Source organism: Scyliorhinus torazame, chromosome 4, assembly GCF_047496885.1.
Source record: "Scyliorhinus torazame isolate Kashiwa2021f chromosome 4, sScyTor2.1, whole genome shotgun sequence".
NCBI classification, from domain to species: Eukaryota; Metazoa; Chordata; class Chondrichthyes; order Carcharhiniformes; family Scyliorhinidae; genus Scyliorhinus; species Scyliorhinus torazame.
In genome coordinates, this window is record NC_092710.1 from 191,584,545 (window position 1) to 191,597,456 (window position 12,912).

The following is a 12,912-nucleotide window of genomic DNA, read 5'->3' on the forward strand; positions in this document are numbered from 1 at the left end:
TGGTGCAGTAAAGGTTAAATACCTGGGATAGTGTGTGACTGCTGCAGTTATGTTTTTAAGAATCCTCATTTGAAAGTTAGCTGGTGTTTTTAGAACCAGAGGTGCAATTAAAGCATCGTAAAGGTTTGGGTTAATGGACTATTATTTTATATTCAGAGGGTTCCCTGGAGCGTAGATAATTAGAGACATTGGGTGGGATTCTCCGAAATGGAGGCAGAGTGTTTGTGCCGCCGTGAAGGCGCAAAACAGGTGCGGGCACTACAGATTCTGGCCCCCACAGGGGGCCAGCACGGCGCTAGAGCAGTTCACAATGCTCCAGCCTCACTTCCCAGCGGCAACTGGGCGCCGCGCCCACCCGTGCATGCGCAGTGGCACGCGCCAACCCGCGCATGTTAGGTGGACTTCCTCAATGCGCCGGCCCCGACGCAACATGGTGTGGGGGTTCAGGGGCTGCTCGCGTAACAAAATAGGGCCGGGGCTGGAGAGGCCGGCCCGCTGATCGGTTGCCCCGATCGCGGGCCAGACCCCATCGCATGCTCACCCCCGTGAAGGAGCCCCCCTCCCCCACCACAGGCTGCACCCCCCGACCATGCATGCAGAGTTCCCGCCAGCTGCGAGCAGGTGTGGCCAGCGCCGGCGGGACTCTGCCGTTTCCGCACGGCCGCTCGGCCCATCAAGGCCAGAGAACCGGCTGCCCGGCCGCGGACAGCGGCCCGCGACCTGCGCTGCGCCAAACGTGCCGGCGCAAACGGCGCCGATTCTCCGCTCCTCGGAGAATCGCGTGCCGGTGTCAGGGTGGCATGGCGCGGTTGTGGCGATTCTCTGGCCCGGAGCGGGGCTCGAAGAATCCCGCCCAATGAGTTCAGCTTAGTGAGATGATGTAGTTAATGGGAGCCAGGAGTTGAAGCAGTCAGCTGTTAAGGTTTTCAGTGTTAGCTTTTGGCTGGAAGTTGAGCCAAGAAGGTTTCTGAAGAAATACTGTCAGAGATTCTGCATTACTCTGACAGGGTGCCAGGTGTCTTTCTTTCAAACAGTCTCAAAAGATCTTTCTTTCACAAAGTGGAGTATCCAAGACATCTCTAGAAATCAAGTATTCCTGAGTGCTAACTGTAATTAAATTGAAACCTGAGATGGTTTTGTTGTTTGAGTTGAAATAAAATTAGCAGTTTAGGGTTATTGTGTCACTATATTAATTAGCATTGTTTAAGGGGTAATTGTAAGCTATTGTCTTGTCTCGGGGTGGCACGGTAGGACAGTGGTTAGCACTGTTGCTTCACAGCGCCACGTTTCCAGGTTCGATTCCCGGCTTGGGTCACTGTCTGTGCAGAGTCTGCACGTTCTCCCCGTGTCTGTCTGGGTTTCCTCCGGGTGCTCAGGTTCCCCCCCACAAGTCCTGAAAGACGTGCTGTTAGATAATTTGGACATTCTTAATCCCCCCTCCGTGTACCCGAACAGGCGCCAGAGTGTGCCGACGAGGGGCTTTTCACAGTGACTTTATTAACTTACGTTAAGTAGGTTAATGTAAGCCTACTTGTGACAATAAGAAAGTTTATTAGTATTATTTGGGCAGTGCACCTATCAAGAGCGGCCCCTTTTAATTTGTCCCTGAGCTTGTTTCTTTTAGTATAATTAGCTGATTGACCTCAAAAGAGTTCAGGTGAGTACAGGTTGTGAGTATAAAAGGTGCAACTCCCTGGTGGATGGGATGTTTCAGTTGTTTGGTATCATGGGGGTTTTTGGAGTGAGGGCTTTGTTCCCAGTGCTGGTGTTAGTTGGAGCAGTTTGTTCCTCTGATACTTGGCAACAGTTTCTAGGCCAGAGGTTTCCATGGAGTAGAGTCAAAGCCACCTCTGTGCCTCAGAGACTCTCTCCTCCTCCGCCCTTTGGTTCCCATTTCCGTGTGTCTGAGGGTCAAAGTGTGTCTCCACTGCAGACTGTGATGGTGCAGTGTGCAGAGGACAAGCTGCTGGTCAGGGTCCAGCTGGATTTATTTGGAACCAGGCACCTGATTAAAGCTGCTGACCTGACCCTGGGGTCAGCAGGCTGTCGGCCAACCAGGATCTACTCTCAGAACCACACTGTCCTCTTTGTCTATGGGCTCCATGAGTGTGGCAGCAAATTGCAGGTAATGTCAAACCTCAATTCTGGCTCTAATCTTGGGCTGGAGATTGTTCCACACTCTTTATTCCATTGGTGAGATGTCATTGATATTGAGAAGATACTGGTCTCCTGCATCTTAAACCCCCAAACTAGCTTTCTATTCTGGATTGTACTTTGCTTCCACTGGTCTGAGTCTCTTCAACCCCATTGGTCTGGAAGCTTCTCTTTGGTTCCTCCAAGCCTTTCCTCTTGTTGATTTTCTCTATTCCCCCTCATTCAGATGAATTGAACTGAGGGTTTAGTTTCAATCCAGTTTAATCCAATTAGGTTGGGTGCTAATGAACAGAATGAAATGGGAATTCAGATGGATTGGATGAAAGAGTAACTCCACACATCCCACTTTCCCAGTAATTGCAATCAATGGGGCCCTGGATCAAAACTGTTCTATTTCCAGGCTCCATATTATTGTCAACTTGAGACTCCTTTTCCTTTTCATGTTAACTGAAGCCTGTCCTTTTATTGAATCAATTCTCTGTTAATTGATCCTGGACTTGTGCTAATCTCTCTTTGAAGATGAGGCTCTCCAGCCCTTCCAGCCTGTTCCCTGATCATTCAGATCCAGGCTGGACCCCATTCAGATCAGAGCTGGACTTCCCACAACCCCTTGTGTCCCTGTCCTCAACATATTCCCTTATGTCCAAAAATAAATCTATCTCTCCTGAATATCCTCTTGTGACTGAGCATTCCCAGCTCTCTAGGATAGAGAATTCCCAAGATTATTCAGCTGCTAAATGAAGAAATTAATTGTCATGTTTATCCTAAATGATTGACCTGTGACCTGAGATCCCCCCCTTCCAAAAAAAAAAAACTCTCCAGCTGGAGCCCAGCAGCCTCTTTGCACTGACCCTGCCAATCCCCTTGAATTGTTTTAATTGGATGGGGTGAGTTCATTGTTTGCCCCTGTGTAGAACTTTCTCAATTCAGATCAGTTCTTCATTCCTTAACCTGGTGTCTTTCAGATGTCTGGAGATTTCCTGATCTACACCACCCACCTGACCCACAGCCCAGAGTATCATGGATCTGTCATTGTGAGAACGAATGGAGCTGTCGTTCCCATTGAGTGCCGTTACTTTAGGTGAGAATCTTTATTCTTTATAGGGGCTGTTTAGCACAGGGCTAAACGCTGGCTGTGAAAGAAGACCAAGACAGGCCAGCAGCATGGTTCAATTCCCATACCAGCCTCCCTGAACAGGTGCTGGAATGTGGTGACTAGGGGCTTTTCACAGTAACTTCAGTTGAAGCCTACTTGTGACAATAAGCAATTTTCATTTTTCATTAATTTCATTATTCGAAGATCCAAAGCTGCTTGTGTTCTCTGAAGTTGTCCTAAAATGACTCTGCTGTCTTTCCAGGAAGGGCAATGTGAGCAGTAACCCCATCAGGCCTACTTGGATCCCATTCAGCTCCACTAGGTCTGGAGAAGGACATCTTTCATTCTCCCTGCGCCTAATGAATGGTATGTGATGGGTGGATGGAGTGAGTTCCTGTCTTCACTCACTGGGAGTGACACCCACTGTCTCCAACCCTTGTCCTCTTGTTCTTCAGGTGACTGGCTTACAGAGCGCACTTCCACTGTCTACTACCTGGGTGACCTCATTCACATTGAGGCCTCTGTTTCAATGAGCAACCACATGCCCCTGAAGCTCTACATTGACCGCTGTGTAGCTACATTGAGCCCAGACAAGGACTCCACCCCGAGATACAGCATTATTGACTACAATGGGTAAGGAGCTCTCTGCTTTCTCCAGCTGCTCCCATCTCACTGGCTTCACTTGATTCACTTAATGTCCCTTTTTTAATCTTATCTTCAGTTGCCTCCTGGACAGCAAAGCTGAGGACTCCTTTTCAACCTTTGTGTTGCCAAGTGGTGAGCAGGAGATGGACAAGCTCCGGTTTGACCTGGATTCATTCCGTTTCTTTGGAGATGACCGTTCCTTGGTAAGAGGAAACTGATCATTGGGGTCTCTGGGAGGGTGACATTAAATAACGACGTGTTGATGTTTCCCTCAGATTTTCATCACTTGTCACCTGAAAGTAGCTCCAGTGGATCGGAGAGATTCCAGGAACAAAGCTTGTACTTTCCAGAAGATGCAGATTATGTAAGTTTCCTCTCTCTCACTCAGGGATGGGCTTTTGTGGAGATGTGATGCACAACGCAGTTGGTTGACAGATTTGTTTTGCCCAGCTGGACCCCATTGGAGGAATCGAGCATTGACATTTGTGCCTGTTGCCGTGTGGGTAACTGTGCCACAAGGGAGCTGCGATTTGGATCCAGAGGAAGGAGAGATCTTGGAGCTGAAGCTGGTAGGATATTGATCCTCTTAGGTGTTGGACGTTTCCCTTTTCTCCTCTCTAACTGGACTGTTTGATATTGCAGAGAGTGAAGTTGGATTCAAGTGGGAAGCTGAGGCCTCTCTTGGACCCCTGATCATTCTGGATACTGATGTGACCAACCTGGCAACAGACTCCCTGAATGAGGGAAGGATGCAGGAGAGGTCTCCAGGTGGTGAGTTGGCTGACAGCTGGTTTCCATTTTCCCCTCTGTTTCCTTCACTAACCATTAGCTTCTCATTGGTTTGTAGGTGTGGAGTCTGAGGTGGTCCTGATCGTGACCCTGACTGTGACGGCTGTCTCTCTGATTTCTGCTTCATTGATCACCTTGTTCCTGTACAGGAAACACAATCAAACTCTGTTCACCCAGTCATCAAATTAATTATCAATAAAGCAGTGATTCCTATTGTCTGGGAGCTGATTGGTCTCTGCATTTCGTTAGTCTGAGTCCATGGAAATAATGGTTGGGGTTCGTGCACTGAAAGCTCCAAGAACCATATCTCCTTGAATGGTTCTTCTACTTGAGAAGTTAGTTTTTATGGGGGCTGGTTAATTTTCTGTGTCTTTCAGTTGCCGCTCCCCCATCCTGTTTGGCCACCCAGTGTGGGGGAGGTCATGTGAGCAGGTCTGGGACCTCCTTGTGGAGCTCAGCCTCGATGGTGGGGCTGTTTACTGGGGCTGTCTCCTTCTCTCCCAGGGGATCACCCCCCCCCCCCCCCCCCTTGGAGAGGGGGAACACTCTTTTTGTATTCCCAGGGTGGTCACCTGTGCCTCTTCTCCCCCCCCCCCCCCCCCCCCAAACCTTGTGTGACTGTCGAAGTGGCATGCTGATCCCCAGAATTGGGGTGGGATTCTCTGACAGCCTGCCGGGGGGCAGCATGAATCCCTCCCCGATGCTGGCAGCCAGATTCTCCGGCGCCAGGGTTTTGGCGTGGGCAGGAATTGTGCCACAGCGGCCACTGGCCCTCCTGGCGATTCTCTGCCCCATGATGGACTGAGTGGCTTCCAGTGTTTGGCCAGTCCCGCTGGCATAAATCAAACCAGGTCTGTACAGGTGGAACCTGGCTCTACAGGCGGCCTTGTGTTCAGGAGGGAAGGGGGAAGATCTGGCCCTGGGGGTACCCCCACGATGGCCTGGCCCACCATCGTGGCCCACCGTTCCAAGGGCAGGCCTGTGCTGTGGGGCCACTTTTTCCCTCCGCACCAGATGCTGTCAACCTCTAACATGGCCGGCGTGAAGAACCCCCCGCCCCCCCCCTGCGCATGTGCTGGGATGATGCTTGCGCACGCTGGCGCTCCTGTGCATGTGCCAGCCTAGCCCCTGAAGGTGCAGAGGATTCTGCATCTTCCGAGCGGCCCGACGCCGGAGTGATTCACGCCACTCCCTGGAGCCGATAGTCGGGCAGGGGAGGATCCTGTCCCTGATCTGGTGCCTGAACTTCAGTTGGTCTCTGATATCTAACTGTTTGCAGATAAGTGATACAGCTGGAATCTGATAACTGCATGGTTTTTAATTGGTGATAATGGAACGGTGGCCCCTCCACTCTGCTTTTGAGCTCCTACATCAGGTTTTGGGAAACAAACCGTGAAACATCAAAGGAGACATCTTGTTCTGAGCAGGCTTGATGCTGATTGGCCAGAATGAAGACTGGGGCTGAGTTTGATTCTTCCTGTGTTAAAGATTGAGGCTGATCTGAGGTGTTGAAGGATTTGGTAGGCTGGGTCTGCAGAAATAATCCCCTCCAAAGGGAATTAAGAACCAGGGCAACTGATCCAGTCCATTGAGGTTAAGGGAACATGATGTGAGGCATCGGGGTCAAGATGAGCTTGGAGTGAGCCTGAACAGATAGAGGGACGGAGTTGTTGTGACCAGGTTAGATTCCCAACTTGGGTTGCTTTGTGTGGAGTCTGCATGCTTCCTGTACAGAGTCTGTACATTCTCCTGTCTGTGGGATTCATCCGGGTGCTCCAGTTTACTCCCACAGTCCAAAGATGTGCAGGTTGGGTGGATTTGTCATGCTGAATTGCCCCTAGTGTCCAAGAGTTAGGTGGGTTTGCTGGCTTACGGGGATAGGGTGGAGATGTGGGCTTGGGTAGGGTGCTCTTTCAGGAGCTGGTGTTGACTTGATGGGCTGAATGGCCTCCTTCAGAATTTACAGTGCTATGATTCTGACTTTGACGAGATTTTAATACTATACCATATCCCTATTTTGTGTGAAATCACTCCTGGAGTGAGGTATCCTTCTACTCTCTGTCGGGCAAAATTTTAAAAATACAATGTTAGTTTCTGTCCAGTATCCTAGCCACTGTTGGGAGTCTGGTCCGGCATTGTAATAGGAGACTAGAGATGCTGGGAACAGAGACTTAGTACACATATTCAAAATTGAGGTTAAAATAGTTAGCGCAACAACTTTCAGGAAAACAACAAATTTCTTCACATGGTTGGTAAAATCTGAAATCCATGAACTGAACTTTCAAAGAGCAACTGGATATGTACTTCACGGGGGTAATTGAAGGATTAAGGGGAAAATCTGGAGTGAGACAATCTGGGTTGTACTTTCAAAGAAGCAGCACAGGCATAACTAGCAGAATGGTCTCTTTCTATGCAATAGCAATAGATTATTTTGAATATTTAATTTTCACTGGCATCTGTAGCTGGCTCAATAGATCTAACCTGACTCAATAGATCTAACCTATCGGGTATGGCAATCCCCTTTTCATGGTTAGTAAGCAATGCCACAAAATGATAAGATTAGCAAATACAAATGCCAAAGTTACAATCACGTCCTTATTTGGGCACATGCCAGGGATTGAATGCAAATGAACCTGCTCTGGGCTAGATCAACACCAGACTTGGCTGAGGATTTGATCATCAAATTGTCTGAGAGGAGCAGCCCACCAGAACAGAAACTCTTTCACTGGTTTTTGCATTGGTTAATCATCTATCGCCGTTGGTATGAATTAGTGGCAGGCAGGCAAAGCAATGTAAATTGTACACTATCCGTTGAAAGCAATGGCCTTACCTTTCTTAGATATATTTACCTATATTGGCCTGGAATTTGTAGTTGTAACAGCGACAATGTCAGTATTTGCACCACTACAGTGCAAGGCTGATAGCACAACTTCCAGTATCTGCACATCTGTAGTTAAATGTGGAAGTTCAGAATGATTCCCTGCTTCTCCATAGGGTTTGCTGTCCCAGTTTTATCATTATGAAGGGGACTGAACATCTATCAAATACCAAAACATTTTTAAAAAGGACAAAACTTGTTAAAACATTGAAATAAATAGTATGATCTAGATTAAGCTACCAAGGAGGGTCACAGAAAATAATAGAATAAATGTAACACAGCGCTCTCAATTCATAGAATTTTTTTTTAAAATTAGAATTTACAGTGCAGAAGAAGGCCTTTCTGCCCATCGAGTCTGCACCGGCTCTTGGAAAGAGCACCCTACCCAAGGTCAACACCTCCACACCCTATCGCCATAACCCAGTAACTCCACCCAACACTAAGGGCAATTTTGGACACTAAGGGCAATTTATCATGGCCAGTCCACCTAACCTGCACATCTTTGGACTGTGGGAGGAAAACTGAGCACCCGGAGGAAACCCACGCACACACTGGGAGGATGTGCAGACTCCGCACAGACAGTGACCCAAGCCGGAATCGAACCTGGGACCCTGGAGCTGTGAAGCAATTGCGCTATCCACAATGCTACCGTGCTGCCCAACTCTGAAATTTCAATACCATTGAGAAGATCCATATCGATCTTCATCCCCAAGGCCTTTTGCCAAGCAATAGACAAAATGATTATGGCATTTGTGGGGACAAGAATCCGTAAGAATACACTGCAGAGAAGAAATATGGGAGGCCTAGCCCTTTCCGAACCTGCAATACTACCACTGGGAAGCCACAGCCGAGACAGCGACGGGATGAGTAAGGGAGCCGAGCAAGGAATGGGTGAAAATGGAGGAGACCTCCTGTACAGGAACAACCCTCCGAGCTCTAGCCATGACAGCACTCCCAACCATGCTGGCTAAGTGCACATCCAGCCCAGTGGTGGTAGCTACGTTAAAATCTGGAATGATATGAGACAGCACATCGGCTTAACTGAGATGTCCACCATGGCCCACATATGCAGTAACCACGAATTCCCACCAGCCATGCTTGACGTCACTGTTAAGAAGTGGAGACAGGCTGGGGGCGATTTGGGACTTTTACATAGAGGACAGACTCACAACCCTGGACCAGCTGACGGGAAGACTGGAGCTACTGAACAAACTGGGGCTCCAACGCTTGCAAGTCACAAACTTTTTCCGCAAGGAGACGGCGAGGTACCCTCGGGTCCTGAGAGCCACATTGCTGGAGGAACTGCTGGACGTGGACCGTATTGAGAAGGGGAACTGTGGGGACATTTAGGGACAACTGTTAGGAAGGTGAGGACACCCTTACATGGAGCAAGACCGACGTGGGAGGACGAACTAGGGACAGACATAGGGTGGAGACTCTGGAGCGAAGCACTGAGCAGGGCGAACTCCACTACCTCCTGCACAAGCCTAAGCCGCATGCAGCACAAAGTGGTGCACAGAGCGCACCTAACCAGAACCCACATGAACAGGTTCTTCCCGGAGGTGGAAGACCAGTGTGAACGGTGCCAGGGAGGCCCGGCCAACCACACCCACATGTGGGAGGAAGGGGAGCAGCAAGGGAGGTACTGCACTCAAAAGCTCCAAGAACCACATCTCCTTGAACGGTTCTTGTACTTGAGAGGGTAGTTTTTATGGGGGCTATTAATTTTGTCTGTTTCAGTCCCCGCACCCCTGTTTGGCCACCCAGTGTGGGGGAGAGGATGTGAGCAGGTCTGGGACCTCCTAGTGGAGCTGAGCCTGGCTGGTGGGGCTGTTTACTGGGGCTGTCTTCTCTCCCCAGAGTGTTCACCCCCACTGGAGAGGGGGAACACTCTCTGTATTCCCAGGGTGTTCACCCCCCCCCCGAGACGGGGAACAGGATATCTAACTGTTGCAGGTAAGTGATACTCTGGGTACTCTGGATCTGTGGAGACTGTGTTTACCTTAGCAGTTTCATAGACAGGCTACCAACACTTGTAATAGTACAACTCTATTTTATTTAACTAAGAGCTGTTAAACATACTTGCACTGTGGGTCGACAGTATGTTAGATTGACTGAAGACCCATGCCTAACCTGATCAGCCTGTACTGCCAGCACATGGTGGATGTTTGTGCTACTGATTGCGGGCTCTGTCTGTCCCAGAGGCTGCATCCCGAATGAGCGGGAAAACTAGTGCCCTCTGTCCTTATAGTGACCGTGCCCTAACTGGTGATTGGCTGCTGTGTTGTGTGTGTTGATTGGTCTTGCAGTGTGTCAGTCAGTATGTGTCTCTGCACCATCATATACTGATGTGTATATTATGACATACAGATGGAATCTGCTAACTGTATAGTTTTTAATGACCCTCCAATCTTATTATTCTGCTTTTGAGCTCCCAGAACAGGATTTGGGAATCGAACATTCCAACATCAAAGGAGACATCTTGTTCTGAGCAGGCTTGATGCTGATTGGCCAGAATGGAGACTGGGGCTGAGTTTGAATCTTCCTGTGTTAAAGATTGAGGCTGATCTGAGGCATTGAAGGATTTGGTAGGGTGGGTCTGCAGAAATAATGTCCTCGTAGGGAATTAAGAACCAGGGCAACTGAACCAGTCCATTGCATCGGGGTCAAGATGAGCTTGGAGTGAGCCTGAAGAAATTGAGGAACGGAGTTGTTGTGACCAGGTTAGATTCGCAGCTTGGGTTGCTGTCTGTGCGGGAGTCTGCACATTCTCCCCCTGTCTGCGTGGGTTTCCTCCAGGTGCTCGCTTGGGTAGGATGCTCTTTCAGGAGCCGGTGTAGACTCTATGGGCTGAATGGCCTCCTTTTGCACTGTAAATTCTTTGACTCTGATTTTATAGAAATTTTAATACTATACCATATCCCTATTTTGTGTGAAATCACTCTTGGAGTGAGGTATCCTTTCCCCTCAATCGTACAAAATTAAAATATAATATTGGTTTCTGTCCAATATCCTAGCCACTGTTGGGGTCTGGTCTGGCATCGTCATAGGAGAGACTGGAGATGCTGTGATTGTTCTTGGAAATGAGGAAGCTTAACAGAGACCTAGTTCACCTATTCAAAATTGAGGTAAAAGTTGTTAGCAAAACAACTGTCGGGGAAACGACAAATTTCTTCACGCGTATGGTTGGTAAAATCTGAAACACATGATCTGAACGTTCAAAAGAGCAACTGGATCTGTACTTCCAAGGGGGTAATTGAAGGGATTAAGGGGAAAACCTATCTATCTAGAGTGGGACAATGTGGGTCGCTCAAAGAGGCAGGACGAGCAGATTGGCCTCTTTCTGCGCAATAGGATTCGATTTACTTTGATTGAAATATTTTATTTTCACTGGCATCTGTATTGTTGCTTATCTACTGCTATATCTTAAAGTCATTAGATTTAACTATTCTCCGGCATGGCAATCCCATTTTCATGTTTAGTAAGCAATGCCACAAAACGATATTAGCAAATAGAAATGCCAACGATAGATTAGCAAATAGACATGCCCAAGTTAATTCTTGACTTCCATGTTCAGATGCAAGCAATAGTACAAAACCCAGTCTTTGGACTGTGCGAGGAAACCGGAGGACCTGGAGACTCTGCACAGATAGTGACCCAAGGCGGGAATTGAACCCGGGACCCTGGTGCTGTGAAGCAACAGTGCTAACCACTATGCTACCGGGCTGCCCTTGATATGGATTCTGTACACCTGAGTCCTTGGATAAATCTTCGGAGATGAGATCAGCTATCTGGGCACATGCCAGGGATTGAATACAAATGAACCAGCTCTGGGCGGGCTGGATACCAGACTGGGCTGAGGATTTGATCATCAAATTGTCTGAGAGGAGCAGCCCACCAGAATAGAAACTTGCCCCTTTCACTGGTTTTGGCAATGGTTAATCATCTATTGCCGTTGGTATAAATTAATGACTGGCAAAGCAATGTAAATGTCATTGTGTTATGGGCCAGGGTTTAGAGAACCCCAAAGTGTATCATGGAGTTCACCTGACCCACAACTTTTAATAGATTGCGGTATGGGGAGCACTCGGCCCACTCTACAGGTGTGGTAGAGCAGCAATGAAAAGTATTTTTTAAAGCAAAACCATGTTTATTCTATGAACTCAAGTTAACCTTTTTAAAACATACAGTGAACATCTTAGCAACCATACAACACTAAGTAATCCTTTAAGCTTTCCTTTTAACATCGCTAAGACTTAAAACACCATTTACCAGAAGCACATCAGGTTAAAGTCACTACTGTTATTAGTTTTAAATCACGAGGATTGATTTACAGTCTTTAGATTACAGAGAGAGATTCATACACCTTCTGGCTGTGACTGCAGCTATCCAGCTCTGAAAATGAAACTAAAACACACCCTGCAGCAAACAGCCTAAAACAAAAGTAAAAAGCCGACAGACAGCCCAGTTCCACCCACTCGCTGACACCACTGCAGTGGTAAACATCCATTTCTTAAGGTACTCCCACTACAGATATTTATATACATACCCATTTATAAACACCCATTTCTTAAAGGCACTCTCACATGACACCTTCCCCCCCCCCCCCCCCCCACCCAAGGAAAAAAACTAAACCAGCAACTTCAAGATGGTTTCATTTTTCACCTTTTTATTATTCTTTAAGAAATGCAGGCAGTAAATATACTTTCTCGTTTCAAATAAACAACAGACGCAAACTGGTATAATATAGTCCATTTCCTTTTTCGTTCTTCCTCCTCCAACTGTAACTGCTTCCGTTCATCACATTCATGACAAAGCATTGGCTATCACGTTTTCTCGTCCTGCCACATGAACTATTTTTAAATGAAATGGCTGCAATATAAACTCCAGAGAAACAGCCTTGCATTGTTATTCCGAAATCGCTCCAAAAACGTCAACGGAATATGATCAGTATATATATAACGGTGTCAGACGGATTGTTGGTCACATAAATTTGAAAATGTTGCAAAGCCAGCACCAAGCTCAAAGTCTCCTTCTCAATCGTAGAATACTTCTTCTGGTGAGAATTCAATTTCTTAGAAAAATAACAAATAGGCCACTCTAGACCTTCGTCGTTGTCTTGTAGAAGCACCGCACCTACACCCACATCACTCGCACCAACCGCCAATTTGATTTGTTTCGTATAATTTGGCATGGCTAACACAGAAGCAGTGGTTAACACAACCTTCAGGCCGTCAAATGCCTGTTGACACTTCACCGTCCACTGGAATTTGTTACGCTTCTTGAGCAAGTCCGTCAGTGGAGCGACCACACTGCTAAAATTGAGTACAAATTTCCGGTAAAATCCACT

At 47.7% G+C, this 12,912-nt stretch overlaps 1 protein-coding gene across 1 annotated transcript; it reads left to right on the top strand.

Moving 5' to 3' along the window:
- Positions 1-1,871: 1,871 nt before the first annotated feature.
- LOC140411686 (zona pellucida sperm-binding protein 3-like) lies at positions 1,872-4,907 on the top strand. Its single transcript, XM_072500705.1, has 9 exons — positions 1,872-2,125; positions 3,120-3,235; positions 3,513-3,616; positions 3,706-3,883; positions 3,972-4,098; positions 4,171-4,259; positions 4,346-4,464; positions 4,538-4,666; positions 4,743-4,907. The coding sequence occupies exons 1-9, from the start codon at positions 1,940-1,942 to the stop codon at positions 4,871-4,873; spliced, it is 1,179 nt and encodes a 392-aa protein (XP_072356806.1). The 5' UTR covers positions 1,872-1,939; the 3' UTR covers positions 4,874-4,907.
- Positions 4,908-12,912: the final 8,005 nt, after the last annotated feature.

Bases quoted from the DNA above. Each gene is read 5' to 3' on its own strand.
- LOC140411686 (XM_072500705.1), top strand. From the start codon at position 1,940: ATGGTGCAGTGTGCAGAGGACAAGCTGCTGGTCAGGGTCCAGCTGGAT. The intron at 3,617-3,705 runs GTATGTGATGGG...CTTGTTCTTCAG, and splicing joins CTCCCTGCGCCTAATGAATG to GTGACTGGCTTACAGAGCGC. The intron at 4,260-4,345 runs GTAAGTTTCCTC...TGTTTTGCCCAG, and splicing joins TTCCAGAAGATGCAGATTAT to CTGGACCCCATTGGAGGAAT.